The 13,641-nt window shown below is 35.6% G+C and overlaps 1 protein-coding gene across 1 annotated transcript in view; it reads right to left on the bottom strand.

Moving 5' to 3' along the window:
* Positions 1 to 876: 876 nt before the first annotated feature.
* The window catches only part of LOC131686691 (deformed epidermal autoregulatory factor 1-like), a 33,897-nt gene continuing 21,132 nt past the window's right edge, over positions 877 to 13,641 (bottom strand). Inside the window, exon 5 of the mRNA XM_058970586.1 lies at positions 877 to 11,941. Coding sequence (XP_058826569.1) covers positions 11,771 to 11,941 — 171 coding nt within the window. The 3' untranslated portion in view covers positions 877 to 11,770. The remainder of the gene's footprint in view (positions 11,942 to 13,641) is intronic.

The raw sequence follows: 13,641 nt of genomic DNA, 5'->3' as shown, positions 1-13,641 counted from the left end.
GACGATAGGTTCATCCGGAGTGTTCATTTGTGTTTACATTTTGCTAGCGTTGCCAATTTTATTTTGTGTCCACCACCCAATGTGGCTACGCCACATCGCTTTTGCGCGTGCTGTCCGACTTCGCTACCGCTCAGTCGGACTTAAACTAGGGATAGCCCCTATGTTTGAGTAAGCCGGGCAAACGAGTGGATCACAGGTTCGCTTGCTTCCGACGGCCGGTCGGTGGCCACCTCGCCCGGCGGATCCTCAGCGGCTTTGCGCCGCTTCAGTTCCTAGGCCTCGGTTATGCGGCTAAGCCGCATCGAAATGCGGCTTAGCCGCATAACCGCCCTTAAACATTCTAACTTGAATCGGTTGTGTCACCGGAGCCGGAATACGAATTAGAAGCAGCCAGCATTCCGGTTGAGTTAAGCTGGGAAGTTTAGTAAAATTTAATCTGGAAATAAAATTTTTTTGGCAACGCTCCAGCACCCCGTTGATTTCACCACCTGGGCGCCAGTTTGACGATATGAAATGAACTTTGTTTACTTTCGACAAGTTTTGATTCGAGCCAACAACATCCAGCCTTGATTCGAGCCTATAATATGGGCCCCCTTTTGGACGCCAGTTAGTACTGGTGTTACCTGCATGTTCAACTTTGGTTGTTAATAGCAAAAATATAAAAATTATTTTCAAATTTCTTTAATGGCAGTGCACGTCGATTACTTAGAGTTATCAAAAATGCAACTATGTCGTTTTCGGAAAAAAATGTGGTTTGGCCCCTTTTGGACTCCAACCATTCAATTGTACTCACTTCTTCCAAAGCAATATTGAACAATTGACAAGTGACACCTGAAATACTGGGCAAATTTCGGATGAATTACAACTTAAAATCAGTTTATTACACAGAAATGTATATTTAGTTTACGTACATCTATTCCCTCGGTTTATCTTTTCATTATAAGGATTTTTATCAAGCTTCTTTGCTATTTTCATGATTTCACATATAAATTTGGTAATTTTATTCATTGATTTTAATTCGTAATTTATTCCTTTATCAATTATTCTGTTATACACAATTATTCACTAAATTCGATTTTTTAGAAAATTTCGTCAACCGCAATAGTTGCTAGTTTTTAAATACATTGATTAAACGTATGTTTTGCAATTCTCTTGCTAAAGGAATTGGAGAATTGTTTTTGCTCCAATTATTTGCTGATCCTCAAATGCAAATTATATATCCTTTACACAATATATTCATCCTTATTCTGCATTACAATGGATCGCATTCATACGAAGAACATTTTAATTATAATACTGAAGTGAACTTATGTTGTACCTTTACAGGGATTTAGTTTATGCTTTACCCTGTCAGCAAAACCCAAAAATATTTTATTGGAGAAAAAAACAAAAGAATTGTGCTTGAAAATTTCAAAAATCACGTACCCGGCTATTAATTATATTAAATACATCTGTATATCTCTATAGAGATTTGTAGAGAACAATATTACCAAAATGTCGCTGGTTCATTATCATCATGTATGGCGCTGAAGACAAAAGTCCTTTTTTGTCGTGCTTCAAAAATTATAAACCTTCCCATTTCTGTTAAGAACATCGTTGTTAACATACGCAAATCTATTGGGATCTTCGAATATTGTTTCATAAGCTGTTAATAAGAATATATGAGAGGAGTTTGAAGCAAGGTTCTCACGATTTTTTATGTTTCAAAATAAATAATTCCAAACAGCCAACATTTTTAAATCTCTTCCCAAGCAACCAAAAGTTCGTATAAAGGAGCAGCATTCAAGTTCCATTAAAGCTTAAGCAGCTTGAAAGTTCATTAAGAACTTTGTATGAACTTTGAAGTGTTCTTTTTAAGTAAGCATATTATACAAAAAGAGTAAAGAAGTAAATGTAAAAGTGACCGAGTTAATAACTTTGTGTGCGTTGCGTTGTGGCAATGTTTTGTCGGATTGCACACTGACTTAAGAACATCGTGAAAAGAGTCGCAAGGTGGCAGCTAAAATGGCTGCTGTAGTTTCTGCTTCTGAATTCATCGTTAAAATCAAAACATTGCATTGTCGCGCAAGACAAAATCGTTTGTAACTTAAATGTCTTATCTCAGATTTCTTAGAAAATGTATCACTGTATGTAAGCATATTAGTACATGCAGATGAATACATTATCTTTACGGAATTGTAATTCGTTAGGGAAATTTGCACATTTTTGTTTTTCAAAACAAATGAAACACGTGGTAAAAAAGATGGGTAGGTAATGTCAAACACATAACCGAAGTGAAGTAGAATACACATAGGCTGGAAATTTGAATGCTGCAATTTTTACTATCTTCAGGTTGCATGTGTGCTTAGACCACATATTGTTTTTCGGAAAATAGAAGAAAAATTATGAAAAATGGTGTTTTCCGTTTGTTTTTGGTGCGTCAGGATTGGGCTTAGTGAGCATTTGATGATTTTTTGCACAATCAATTATGAAACTAAGAATACTTTGCTAATGACGCCAATTATGTTTTGAAGAGTTTATACTCCTTAATTACTTCTAGGAAGATTATTCACCAAAATGGTTGTATCAGAAGATGCGCTGTATTCTGTTGGTAAACTTTTACGAAAATGCAAAGCCTCCAATATTGACTATTTCGGAATGTTGTGTAGACCGTAAAGAACAGTTTTTCAACATTCACATAAAACTTCTGCATTTTTCTTCATTTTAAGGAACCTAACCTGGAAATTAACCTTATATACAAAATCTGATTACGCCATTCAATTTAACATTCAAATGTACGCCATATCATGCCACTAGCTCAACATATTTTTTTTAATTTTCGTAATCATCAAATGCTCATAAAAACCGATTCTGATATACCTTTTAGAGACAAACGGAAAACGCCATTTTTCATCACTTTCATTCTGTTTTTCGACAAATAAAATGCGGACTAAGCACACTTCAACTTTTTATATTGTATTACAGACTTGGTTACAGTGTTATTTTTAATGAACAGCATAAAATTGTAATTGTAATTTGTTTATTGAGGGCTTTAACAAGGCATTCGCCCAATAGCATAAAATGTCAAAAGGTTATATTTAACAAAATCTTGAGCAGCTCATACCCCATTTGCCGTAGCTACAGTCGTGATTCACTGGTTAGACACCTTTTAACTGGACCGCATTTTAGTTGGACCTCCGCTAGTTGGACCATTGTTCAATAAAAAAGCATCTAAACGCCAAAATCTTATGTTAAATTTATTTTCTACAGTCTTTTACGCTACTAACGTTTTCTTTGGAGAGTTTTTGTCATTTGTCAGTCGGTCCAACTCAACCCGGTGACAACTTGACGGCTCCCATATATTGAACTCATAGACTAGCTTACAGGAAATGGGTCACAGAATTTGATCAGGGAAAATTTTCCGCCGAGATCTCTTCAAACTATCAAAACAAAAGTTCTGTTGCTTCTAAAAAACATCAACAGTATCAAACTAGCACTGAATTTTTAACCTAATAAAAATACAATTTTCCCTGTCGGAAACAATTTGTGTTGAATTGTTCCCGGCCGGATTTCTGTGTGGAGAGTTTTACAATCCCGTGATGTTTACTGCGGTTGGGTTAACACTTCATGAAAACTGTCATTTTTGTGTAGACTTATTTCCCATCACGGGATTTGAAATCCCGAGCTCCATTTAAAATATATAGGGACCCTAATTCAGTGACACGTTTTCCGAACTGTAAACTGGCCTTAAGCTAATTTTGTGGTGATTTGGTGATGTTATGGCGGCTCGAATAGAGCAAAATTTGAAAATGGCGCATCCCATTTTTTTCCATATTTGTAAGAAATAGGAGAACCCGGGGCTATTCGGACCTACTTAAGCAAATGGCCTTTTTAGGTGGATAGAAAAGGTGAAAAAAGTTTCCGGTCAAAGGTCCTAATTGTTAGTTTAAACCTCAGCTATATTTTGGTAATATAAAAGGTTCATTTGCACCACTCAATGGCAGCGCTAGGCGACGATTTGCAAACCTCTACATTTTCCATCCTTTTACAATGTAGGGGTAATTCGGACCTCCCTACGTGGCAATTCAGGCCGTCATTTTTCTTTAATTTTTTTTTGCAATGGAATTATATTTACCTATAAAATATTTATTAGAGGCACTCCTTAAGAAGCAAAAAAATATATTGCTTTACAAAAACTTAGTCTGGTATGTCACAGATATCGATTGGCGGCGTATGTATTTTCTTTGCTGTGGCGTGTGCAATGGTGTGCGCAACCGCAAGCCGCTGGACGGTTGTTTACCGAAATGGGGGGTCCGAATAGCGCCATACGCTCATTTCGCACAAAAGTGGCAAGCGTCTCGAAAATATCTGTTTTCATCCAAGCAAAAATCATTCCATAAAATAGGAGTCTCAAGCTTTCCAAAGCACTTATCTTTTATTTTTTCACTTTTATTTGTTGCTTTAATCCATTATAATGATTTTTGTTTTGAGAATCGCAAAAAAAAAGAAACAAGTATCTCCTTTCTACAAAGAATCAAATTCAGCCTTCGAAATTAATGTTTCAGAATAGCGGTTCCACGAATATGTACGATAGTCAGAAAGTCTTGCTATTTTCTGACAAATCGAGGGGGCCCGAATTACCCCCACTGTCTTAATAGGCCCGGGTCCCCCTAAACAATTTAAACATTTGTATCACCAAATTTATTTCAAAGATCGAATTAAAACTGGCCTCGTTTCACCATACCTAAACAGAAACATAGATTCCATTTTGAATCTAAAAAATCCAAAATAAAATAAATCGATTTTCGGAAATACAAGAAGATGACATTCAAAATCGAGCCACTTTCACTTATATTGGAATTTCCGAAAATCTTTGTGATCGAACCAACATCTCCCGAGACATGAAATCTTTCTGTCAGACTGGAGCCTAGTAAAATTCTGAAGAAATCCGCACGAAAACCATCGGAATATCCTCCGGAAAGAATTATTGCAAAAGTCGAACAAAACTCTGGAAGGAGTCGAACAAAATTGTACATTCCTGGCAGCATTCTTACTAAACCTAGCGGTTTGCTGCCAGAATTCTGTTAAAAGCACACAAATTCTATCTAAACCAATTTTGCTAAACGTGTAGAAAATTGTACATATCTTGTTTTTATTCCCGACAAAATACTAGAATTCATGACGTTCTTAATTATTTGAAACAAGATGCCACTGGTTCACAAGATGTCATAGGTTCACGAATTGTTAAGCTTGGTGATTTACTTTCATTGGTCAAAATGTGTTTCATTTATATTTCTCGAGAAAAAAGCACCAATGATTTACCGATTACACACTTCAAACAACAAGTAAACAAAAACATTTTTAGGAAGGAAGAAAGACGGTTGCTAAAGGCAATAACTTCCAGCTAAATTTATAATAAGATTACATAAGTCACTTTGCTGACGGTTTCCAGTTACGGATAAATTGATTCTCTAATAGTTTTCTTTATCCACATTTTGGAACGCGCTTTTTCTAAATGTTGTTCTTGCTGCATTGACGGCGTTCATAACACACGTAACGAAACACGTTTTTGTCTTGAAACTATTTCGTTTCGTTGTTCGTGGTACTCGTATGGAGAAGGTATACTAGCGCCGCCATCAATTCAGTGGTACATATATGAAAAAGCACTATTTGTCAAATTGTCCTCGGGTTGATCCAACTAGCGAATCAATTTTATTATTTGGACAGAGGCTGTGGCCCAACCAGCGAATCACAACTGTATACACTATCTTCAATAACATTACGCCCCTAATTTTGGCTCAACCATCTGAATTTTTTTATGTTTTTAAAACATTGTAGATACCCAGTTTTGAAGAAAAACTAATAAACAACACCAAACATTGCACTTTTACTTAGTTTTAACAGCTCTGCCGCTCTTATCATCCAAAAATTGTACAAAATAAATCACCAAACTTCTGCATTTGGATCTTTAGAAAAATCAAAAATGCTGAAAAAACCTAAGACAGCTCAGGAGCACTCAACAGGCTTTAATTTGAAATTTAGGGGGGCGGGCATAGCGTAGTTGGTAAATCGATTGTCTTGTATGCAGCTCACCTGGGTAGAAAGCAATCGATTGTTTCGTAACTTGTAAAATGCATATAAGCATTTCACATAGCGGTGTCGAATTTGAGTCCCTGCAGATAAATTTGAGTTAATTGATTGCGCGAATAATGATATACGAGTTTTGACCGTCACTAATTATTAAAACATGTTAGTTTTTCCCGATAAAATATTTCTAAAAACTGTGTAATTCTAAAATGGTGGACCATAAATTAAAACCCTTCAAAAAACATGTGTTCACTTTAGTTTTATAATAATGTTGTCCCTGGAATACGTAGATCGCTTTTTTTTCCAATCACAACAATCTCAATAGCGACAGCAAAATTAAATGGGAGTCGGATTCGATCGAACCGCATTCGTACCAGTAATCATCAGGCTGTTGTAATGTAGAATAAGGCTGATTGGTAGGGGAAAGTCGACTAATACTGACATTGTGGGTAAAATGGACACCTTGCATTTCTCACAAACTGCTAAATTAAATAAAAATGTAAAAACGGTAATACATATTTCTAAAAGATTTCAAATGCTTCTGAAAGATACTGAAATAATGAAGCATGGAAAATATCAGATATACGAGCAAAATAATTTGGTTTTTTTTCGACAGCATGGTAATGGTATTAGAAAATAACGATTAAAACCTGAAAATCGTTGATCTCGAAAAATATTTCTAAGTGGGCATGAGGTACAGGGTATTTAACACTTGATTGCCAAAAATACAGAAACTTTACATAATCTTTCTGAATATAAACATATTTTTTGAAAATGTGTACAGCGCAATTTCGTTAATTGGGGGTTCACTAGTTGGGGTGTTCGTTAGTTGGGTGTCCGCTAGTTGGGACCTGAGGTTGGGACATGCCCCAACTAAAAGACACTCTTATGTCAAAATGGAAAGTCAAAAAGTGATTGACGTTTGAACGTCATCGATTTCAAGAAGCTCATTGGTTGATTTCTGTGGAGATCTATTAAAAACATACTTTGAGATCCAATTGAACTTATTTTTTCATATTCCGGAATGTTTTTAATGAAATATATGTGTTACATGTTGCGCTTCTTCCATTCAGCATCAATTAAATAGTTTGTGTCGTTGTGTGTTAGTTGCTAACTTTTTGGAATCACCTCTGATGTATTCAATCACATTCTCAATTGATTTTTTAGCTAGTGGTAACGTAATATGCTTGCGCTTTATTGGCTTTTTTCTGGCGGCGTATCCGTTTCCTGTGTTGTGTGAAGGAACTATTGAAAAAAGTAATTAATCGTGAAAAGCACACTAATGACATACTTTATCACAAAATCAACTTTAGTCTGGGATGAAACAGCCAACTTTCGCGAACCGCAAAATATTTGTTTGTTTTTTATCGAAAGAAAACAATCAGCGTTTGCCCCGTGTAATTTTTGTCAGCTGTCAGTTGCCCCAATTACTGGATACGATTCGCTAGTTGGGGCGCAGTCGTCACCCAACTAACGAATTTGCGCTGTATCATTTTGGGTACGACGGACACAGTAGGGTAGGGAAAGATGGACATATTTTTTACGCCAATACAAAGTAGAATGCCGTCAAATTGCATACCTTTGGGCATTGTGATGTACTGACAGAAAACAAAATTTATTGGTCGAGAAGCGTCTCACTCTACCCTTATCCTATGTCCATCTTTACCAATGCTGCATATTCATCTTACCCACCTCAGGTGTCCATCTTTCCCATACCACTTTTGCAATGACGCAAATGATTTTGGGCCTTTTTTCATAGTCATTTTAAACAAATTTCTGCTTGAAATTTTATTAGTATAAATTCTTATATTGATGCACCATGATCTCAAATCACGGTTTACGTGGAATTTGTGAGCAATGCATCCATGGATGAGTCGAATTTGCTGTTTAACCGTAAGGTGTCCGTCTTAGCCACCGTTCCCCTACTAAATAAGCAAATACGAGATATGCTGATTCCGGGTTTGGTATCTGTTAACCAGTAAGTGTTTAAACATAAATTACCTAAAATCTGTGTAAATTTATAAGAACAAACAAACTAGGTGTAGAGTTAGATAACACAGATGTTCATATTGCATTGTTGATTTTTTTTGTTGGAATTTTAATAATCAGGACAAGCTTTTTGGATGTGACGTGACAGGATATTTTTAATGGATTTGAGATTGTTGTTTTTTCATAGATAGCGCGATTTTCGTCTCTAAACCCTGTTTCAAGACTTAAACTTTTTTAAATAAGCATCGATGGCGTCATATGTAGAATTGTTACCGATTGCCGTTTATATTTTTGGAAGTCCTGCGGTCTAGTTGAACGATTTCAATTTTACATTTACTTCTTTCTGCATATTTTGGATACATTGACTACTCGGTTATATGTAATAGCACTGAGAACTGACATACAAGTAAAGTTTTCAACTTGTGTAAGAAATAAAACTGTCGCTGACAACAGCAAGTAACAACTTGCCACTGGCCGGCGCTTCGATCGGCCAGCAATCGCTATACGGGACTTGTATGCAAACTTGGATACAATGGTGACTCACGCATGCGAACCTGTATGCGATGGTGATTTTCATTTAAATTTTTACATAGGTTTTTCGGAAAAGTTTGTTCCAGCTTATATGTCTGTTCTCTGTGGTAATAGATATCCCGCATAAATAAAAACTTTATCTGGAATCCTCCATATTATACAAAAATCATAAGTGCTATGGTAACCATATACGTTAAGGTCTATTTATGATATTACCATAAATGCTTCTTTCTGTAAAATTATATGAAATTATAGAATGAAGATACGAGTTATTGCTACAATTTAGGGAATGGTTATAATATAATATTATATGTTAAAAAAGAATTGAAGCGCTTCGGCTGGATTATAAAAAAAATATGTCGAAACGATTTGGATTGAAGTCACAATGATAGTAGTCGTTGTCATATGGTTCTGTAAGGTTTCCTTTAAAGAAAAACGTGTATAGTTAAAATCTCCATACAAGATTACCATAATGGTTACCTCAAGTAAAATCGTTTGGTTACAGTTTTCAGTAATCCTTCATGTTGAATTGAATGTGTTGTTAACATGAAATAACGAATCTTTGTTTATCGCACATATTTATTGGGAAATAAATTCAATAATTTATCCACGACTATAGTGCTTTACTTTTTTATTATTATTTCTTACCAAGTAGAAATCAGATTGTTTAGGCTGGATAAAAAAAAAATCGAGAAACAAGATTAGTCAAAATTTGATTTTTGGCATACTGGTTTCGTTCTTGGACCAAAGCTCAAGCTTCATACCTTTCTGTAAAAGGTGAATTAAATCCACAAGGCTGTTAATAATGTTTTACTCAGCAAAGGTCGATTAGATCAATTCACATTTCATCTAGAGCAACAATTCTATAAATCCAACTGAAAGATAGCAAAGATATTGTTTAAAAGAGCATTCAGCAAAATGGCAATTGTCATATCTCGTAAAAGACAGAATATATGACATCGTAACACTGGGTTTTTAGAAGTTCTGTTAATAGGAAATAGCCTCACAAATTTAGGATTGATTTATATAGAATGGCTAATTTTAGAAATCCTTTTCCCTAATACCGAGCTTATACCTTTTCCTCGAGTCGATCAATGTGGTTTTATTACCTTTTTCGTAGTGTTTTCAGCATCGTAAGTAAAAAGCTACTTGAAGCTTCGACACCTATCAAGACTAGCAGAGACGCGGTCAATTCGAATATCGCATGTATCATTTAGATTCTCGATTTGCCTAACCATCCAGATTCAACCGTTTATAAATTATATAAACAAATACCCCGGCTCAACATCACCGAAAGACTCCCAAGCCTTCTCTTAAACTAAGTAAAGAAAGATTAAGAAAAAATCTGAATAATGTTCCAACCATATGCGACGATATGGTCCGTTATTTTTAGCTCTTGTTATCATGGTCATTCGTAATCATCAATAGCTTATAAGGATACAGCATGTCGATTTACCCTCTTCCCAAAACCACTTGTGCCTAGATTATTATGAAGTGAGAAATTTTGGTTTTTACCAAATTTTCTTCCTTGGGGTGAAATATAGCATAGTGCTTTCGTATAGGCCTGCTAAGCCAAGACATGTTTCGGCTTCATTGTGTCTCATCGGCATAAACAGAACTTCTGCTCGAACGGGACATCACGTTTGATCAGTCGTTTGTTTGAAACACAAAATGTGTTTTAGTTTTAAGGGATTTGCGTCAAGCCGGCGCTAATCTATTCCGACAATAAGTTAGTGTCGGTTTCTGATGAGGCGAAGCCGAAACGCAACTGAGTATGAAATAAGGATTTGTGCCCTCAAGTACAAAGACTGGTTTTACCAACAAATTTTCACCCTAGTGAGAAATTTTGGTTTTTACCAAATTTTCCTCCTTAGGGTGAAATATAGCATAGATCAATTTCTAGCCTGCAACGGAACACTGGCATTTCATGGACTGAAATTTGAAAAGTGCCGGGGCACTTTGTCGCACACAAAACGAGCACCCAAATTTGCTTGCAGTACATACAGTCTTATTCTGCGCTACGACGGATCGCTTTTTCGAACAAATGTGATTTGCATTCTCAATAAAAAAAATCAAACGGGAGTCAAATTAGATCGAACCTCATTCGTTCGAAAACTAAGTCGGTCGTAACGTAGACTGAGACTGACAGTCAATTGAAATTTATGCAATAGGTATTTAATGATAGATTTGTGCATTTTAGCACCATTAACAGCTTTACCATATTTAAAAACTATATAAATCGTTAAAACAAAACGATAAACGGTGCTTTTGATTTTATGAAGATTCGCGAATATGTATGTTCAGTAGAACGCGAACAATTTTGAAGCTCACAACATAATAATTTATCGTGAATAATCTTATTGTAATGATCGGTGACTTCACGATACTACTATTGAATGTTAACTTCAAACTATATCCGGTCTAGAAACTAATGTTGAGTATTTTCAATTATGGACCTTATTACTATACACCGAGTAGTTCAAGTATCCAATCTCATGTATGCGTCAATGAATTCTTTTTTTCAATTTTTAGATGTTTCTAACCGGAGATTGGTATATCTCGAATAAATCGAAAAATAAATAAACGATAAAAAAATAACAATAACAATTTAGCATAAGCTAAAAACAATGATGTGATATAACAAAAATGAAACAATAAACAGAAGAAAAACAGTTAAGAGTTGTTATCTCTTATTATTCTTCATGTCCGATATCTTTTAAATAAAGTTTCTTCTAAACTTTTCTCGGTTCTTAAATACACACTTTACTCTTTAAATATATGTACTTCCGCATTTGCCTAGTAAAATAAAAACAAAAAAGTTCTACTACGAACAGGGGAAGATGCTTTTTGGCATCCACCAGTTATTCCCTCATACGTGAATCCAGTTCGATCCGACTTCCACATTTACAAAAAAGAACTTTAGAATTCTACTATTTAAATATAAAAATAGTTTTCAGGATTACCATTACTCCGACCAGCAACGCAACGCGTCCATTGATCATCTCACTATATTGCGACCGTAAAAGGCAGCGCTTTTTCCTAGCTTGGTCGGCGGAGCATTTGATCCCCTTCATTTACACCCTAGCATCGTTTACTAGTGAGCCGCCAGAGAACCGTCTACCAGCAGCATCTAAGCGATTGGTCGTTTCCCACCTCGATCCGGTCGCAATTAGAAAATTAAAGGTTATTGAGTTTCGTCCACTATTAGCATGATCTGATGGGTAGCTTCCTGCGTACTCCGCACACACTCGTTCTGATGTGTGATCCAGTCTTTTCGTTGACAGAAGGTCGAACAGTACGGTGTCCGCCGGCACAGCGAACATTCAGCCAGCGCTTCACGGTTGCAGTTGGCGCACTGAAACGAGATATGTTGCATACATTTAATCGATCACTTACGATTTCTTTTGTAAAAAGCATTAGTTACATGTTTAATAACTACATTGAGGTGCTATCTAAATTTTATATTTTGATAGGCGAATTAGTCACCCATAAAATTAATGCATTCAACATTGCGATTATAGGGAAAGACTAGGTAAAATTATACCATCATTTTTCAGTTCCAGAAAGCCAATCGCGAGAATTTAATGAAGGTTTAGCCAACACTTTTCTCTTTAATTGCTATCAAATAAAAAGAGCTTTGCAAATTATTCAAAAACATAAAACATTCAATTTTTGAAAATCATCATAAGATTCTCAACAACTAACAACGAACAACAGTAAAATATAGTACAGAAATTCACCAGAATAATGGGGAAAAACTTAGCATTCAAACTCCGATGCAGCTTACGTTAAGGATATGTAGTCGAACTTTGTATTCATTTTTATTTGTATGTAAACTGACGAATAAAAATAAATTCAAAATATCTCGAAACTGGTTCCATCTAGGAAGTTGCTTCCCATGAGCTTTCTAATTGCAAATAACTTGAAAAATAATATTTATGGTATAAATTCACGTATTTACATGAAAACACTAAATTTCTAAAATATACGAAAAGATTCTCTTTAGCAAAATTTACTGTTCGATTTCGCTCCATCTTTTTCTAGCCATCATTTGTTGTCTTACTACTCTAACAATCTAAGCAAATCGCAAAATAGATTTTATGTTCGATTTTGCGAAAAGAAAGCGCAATTTTTTTCAGTGCGTATTTTTTATAAAAATTCGCTATTTTCTTTACACCTTCTTCTCAGACTTGATTTCAATACAACCAAAAGATTTCGAGCTACAATTTTTCGAAAATCCTGAATCATCAAACGGGGTAGGTAATATTCCTATTGTCACTAAGTTTCTATTATCACTATACTTTACCCATTTGAAGTCGTTGGTCTGTCATCTTTATTCAACGCATTGGGTCGAACGGTAGGACGACAATGGGGTCATAAAGTCATAAGCTGTTTTTATTTTTGTCCGATGCAGCAGAAGTTAAAGATGCAGTCCACTTTCAACCATCAAAGACAACGTTCACGATATAGTGTGCTTCTCTCCGAGCCAGTGCAGAGCGAACGAAAAAAAAACAGTTAGGTATTGTTTGTGGCACTAAAAACTGGATTCTAACCGCAATGCGCACTTTCTATTTTTCTATTAAATTCTTCTCATAGACTGGTTAGTTCGACTTGTCTGTCAATGAAAGTACAATCTCTATCACTTGAAATACATGTGTTTTGACAGCCCGCAGTTTTCAGTAGCAGTTTGATCACTCGCACTTTGAAAGTGCGGAGTCCAGGTTGGTGCGAAGTGCGCAATACTTGTGTGCATTGTCTGTGTGGAAATGAAATTAGAGGCCTGGTAGTCATTGTTATTTTTGTCGCGTTACCTGCTACTGGCACGAGATGACACACACTTGTAGCATTATATAATTGAGATAGAAGATCCTTGTATAGGTAGAAAAGTAGTATTTCTATTTTGAATTGGTTGAAAACGCTGTTTTGTTGAAAGTTGGTAATTTTTTGTTAGCTTCTTTGGCTGCTCACGACAATTTATAATTACTATGCTATATTATATGCTATTGGTATAGCATAGTGCTATCGCATAGACCTGCTAGCCAAGATAAGTGTCGG

The sequence above is a fragment of the Topomyia yanbarensis genome, chromosome 3, assembly GCF_030247195.1.
Source record: "Topomyia yanbarensis strain Yona2022 chromosome 3, ASM3024719v1, whole genome shotgun sequence".
In the NCBI taxonomy this organism is placed as follows: domain Eukaryota; kingdom Metazoa; phylum Arthropoda; class Insecta; order Diptera; family Culicidae; genus Topomyia; species Topomyia yanbarensis.
Note: the sequence above shows the minus strand (reverse complement) of the source record. Positions and strands in the feature narration are given on the sequence as shown.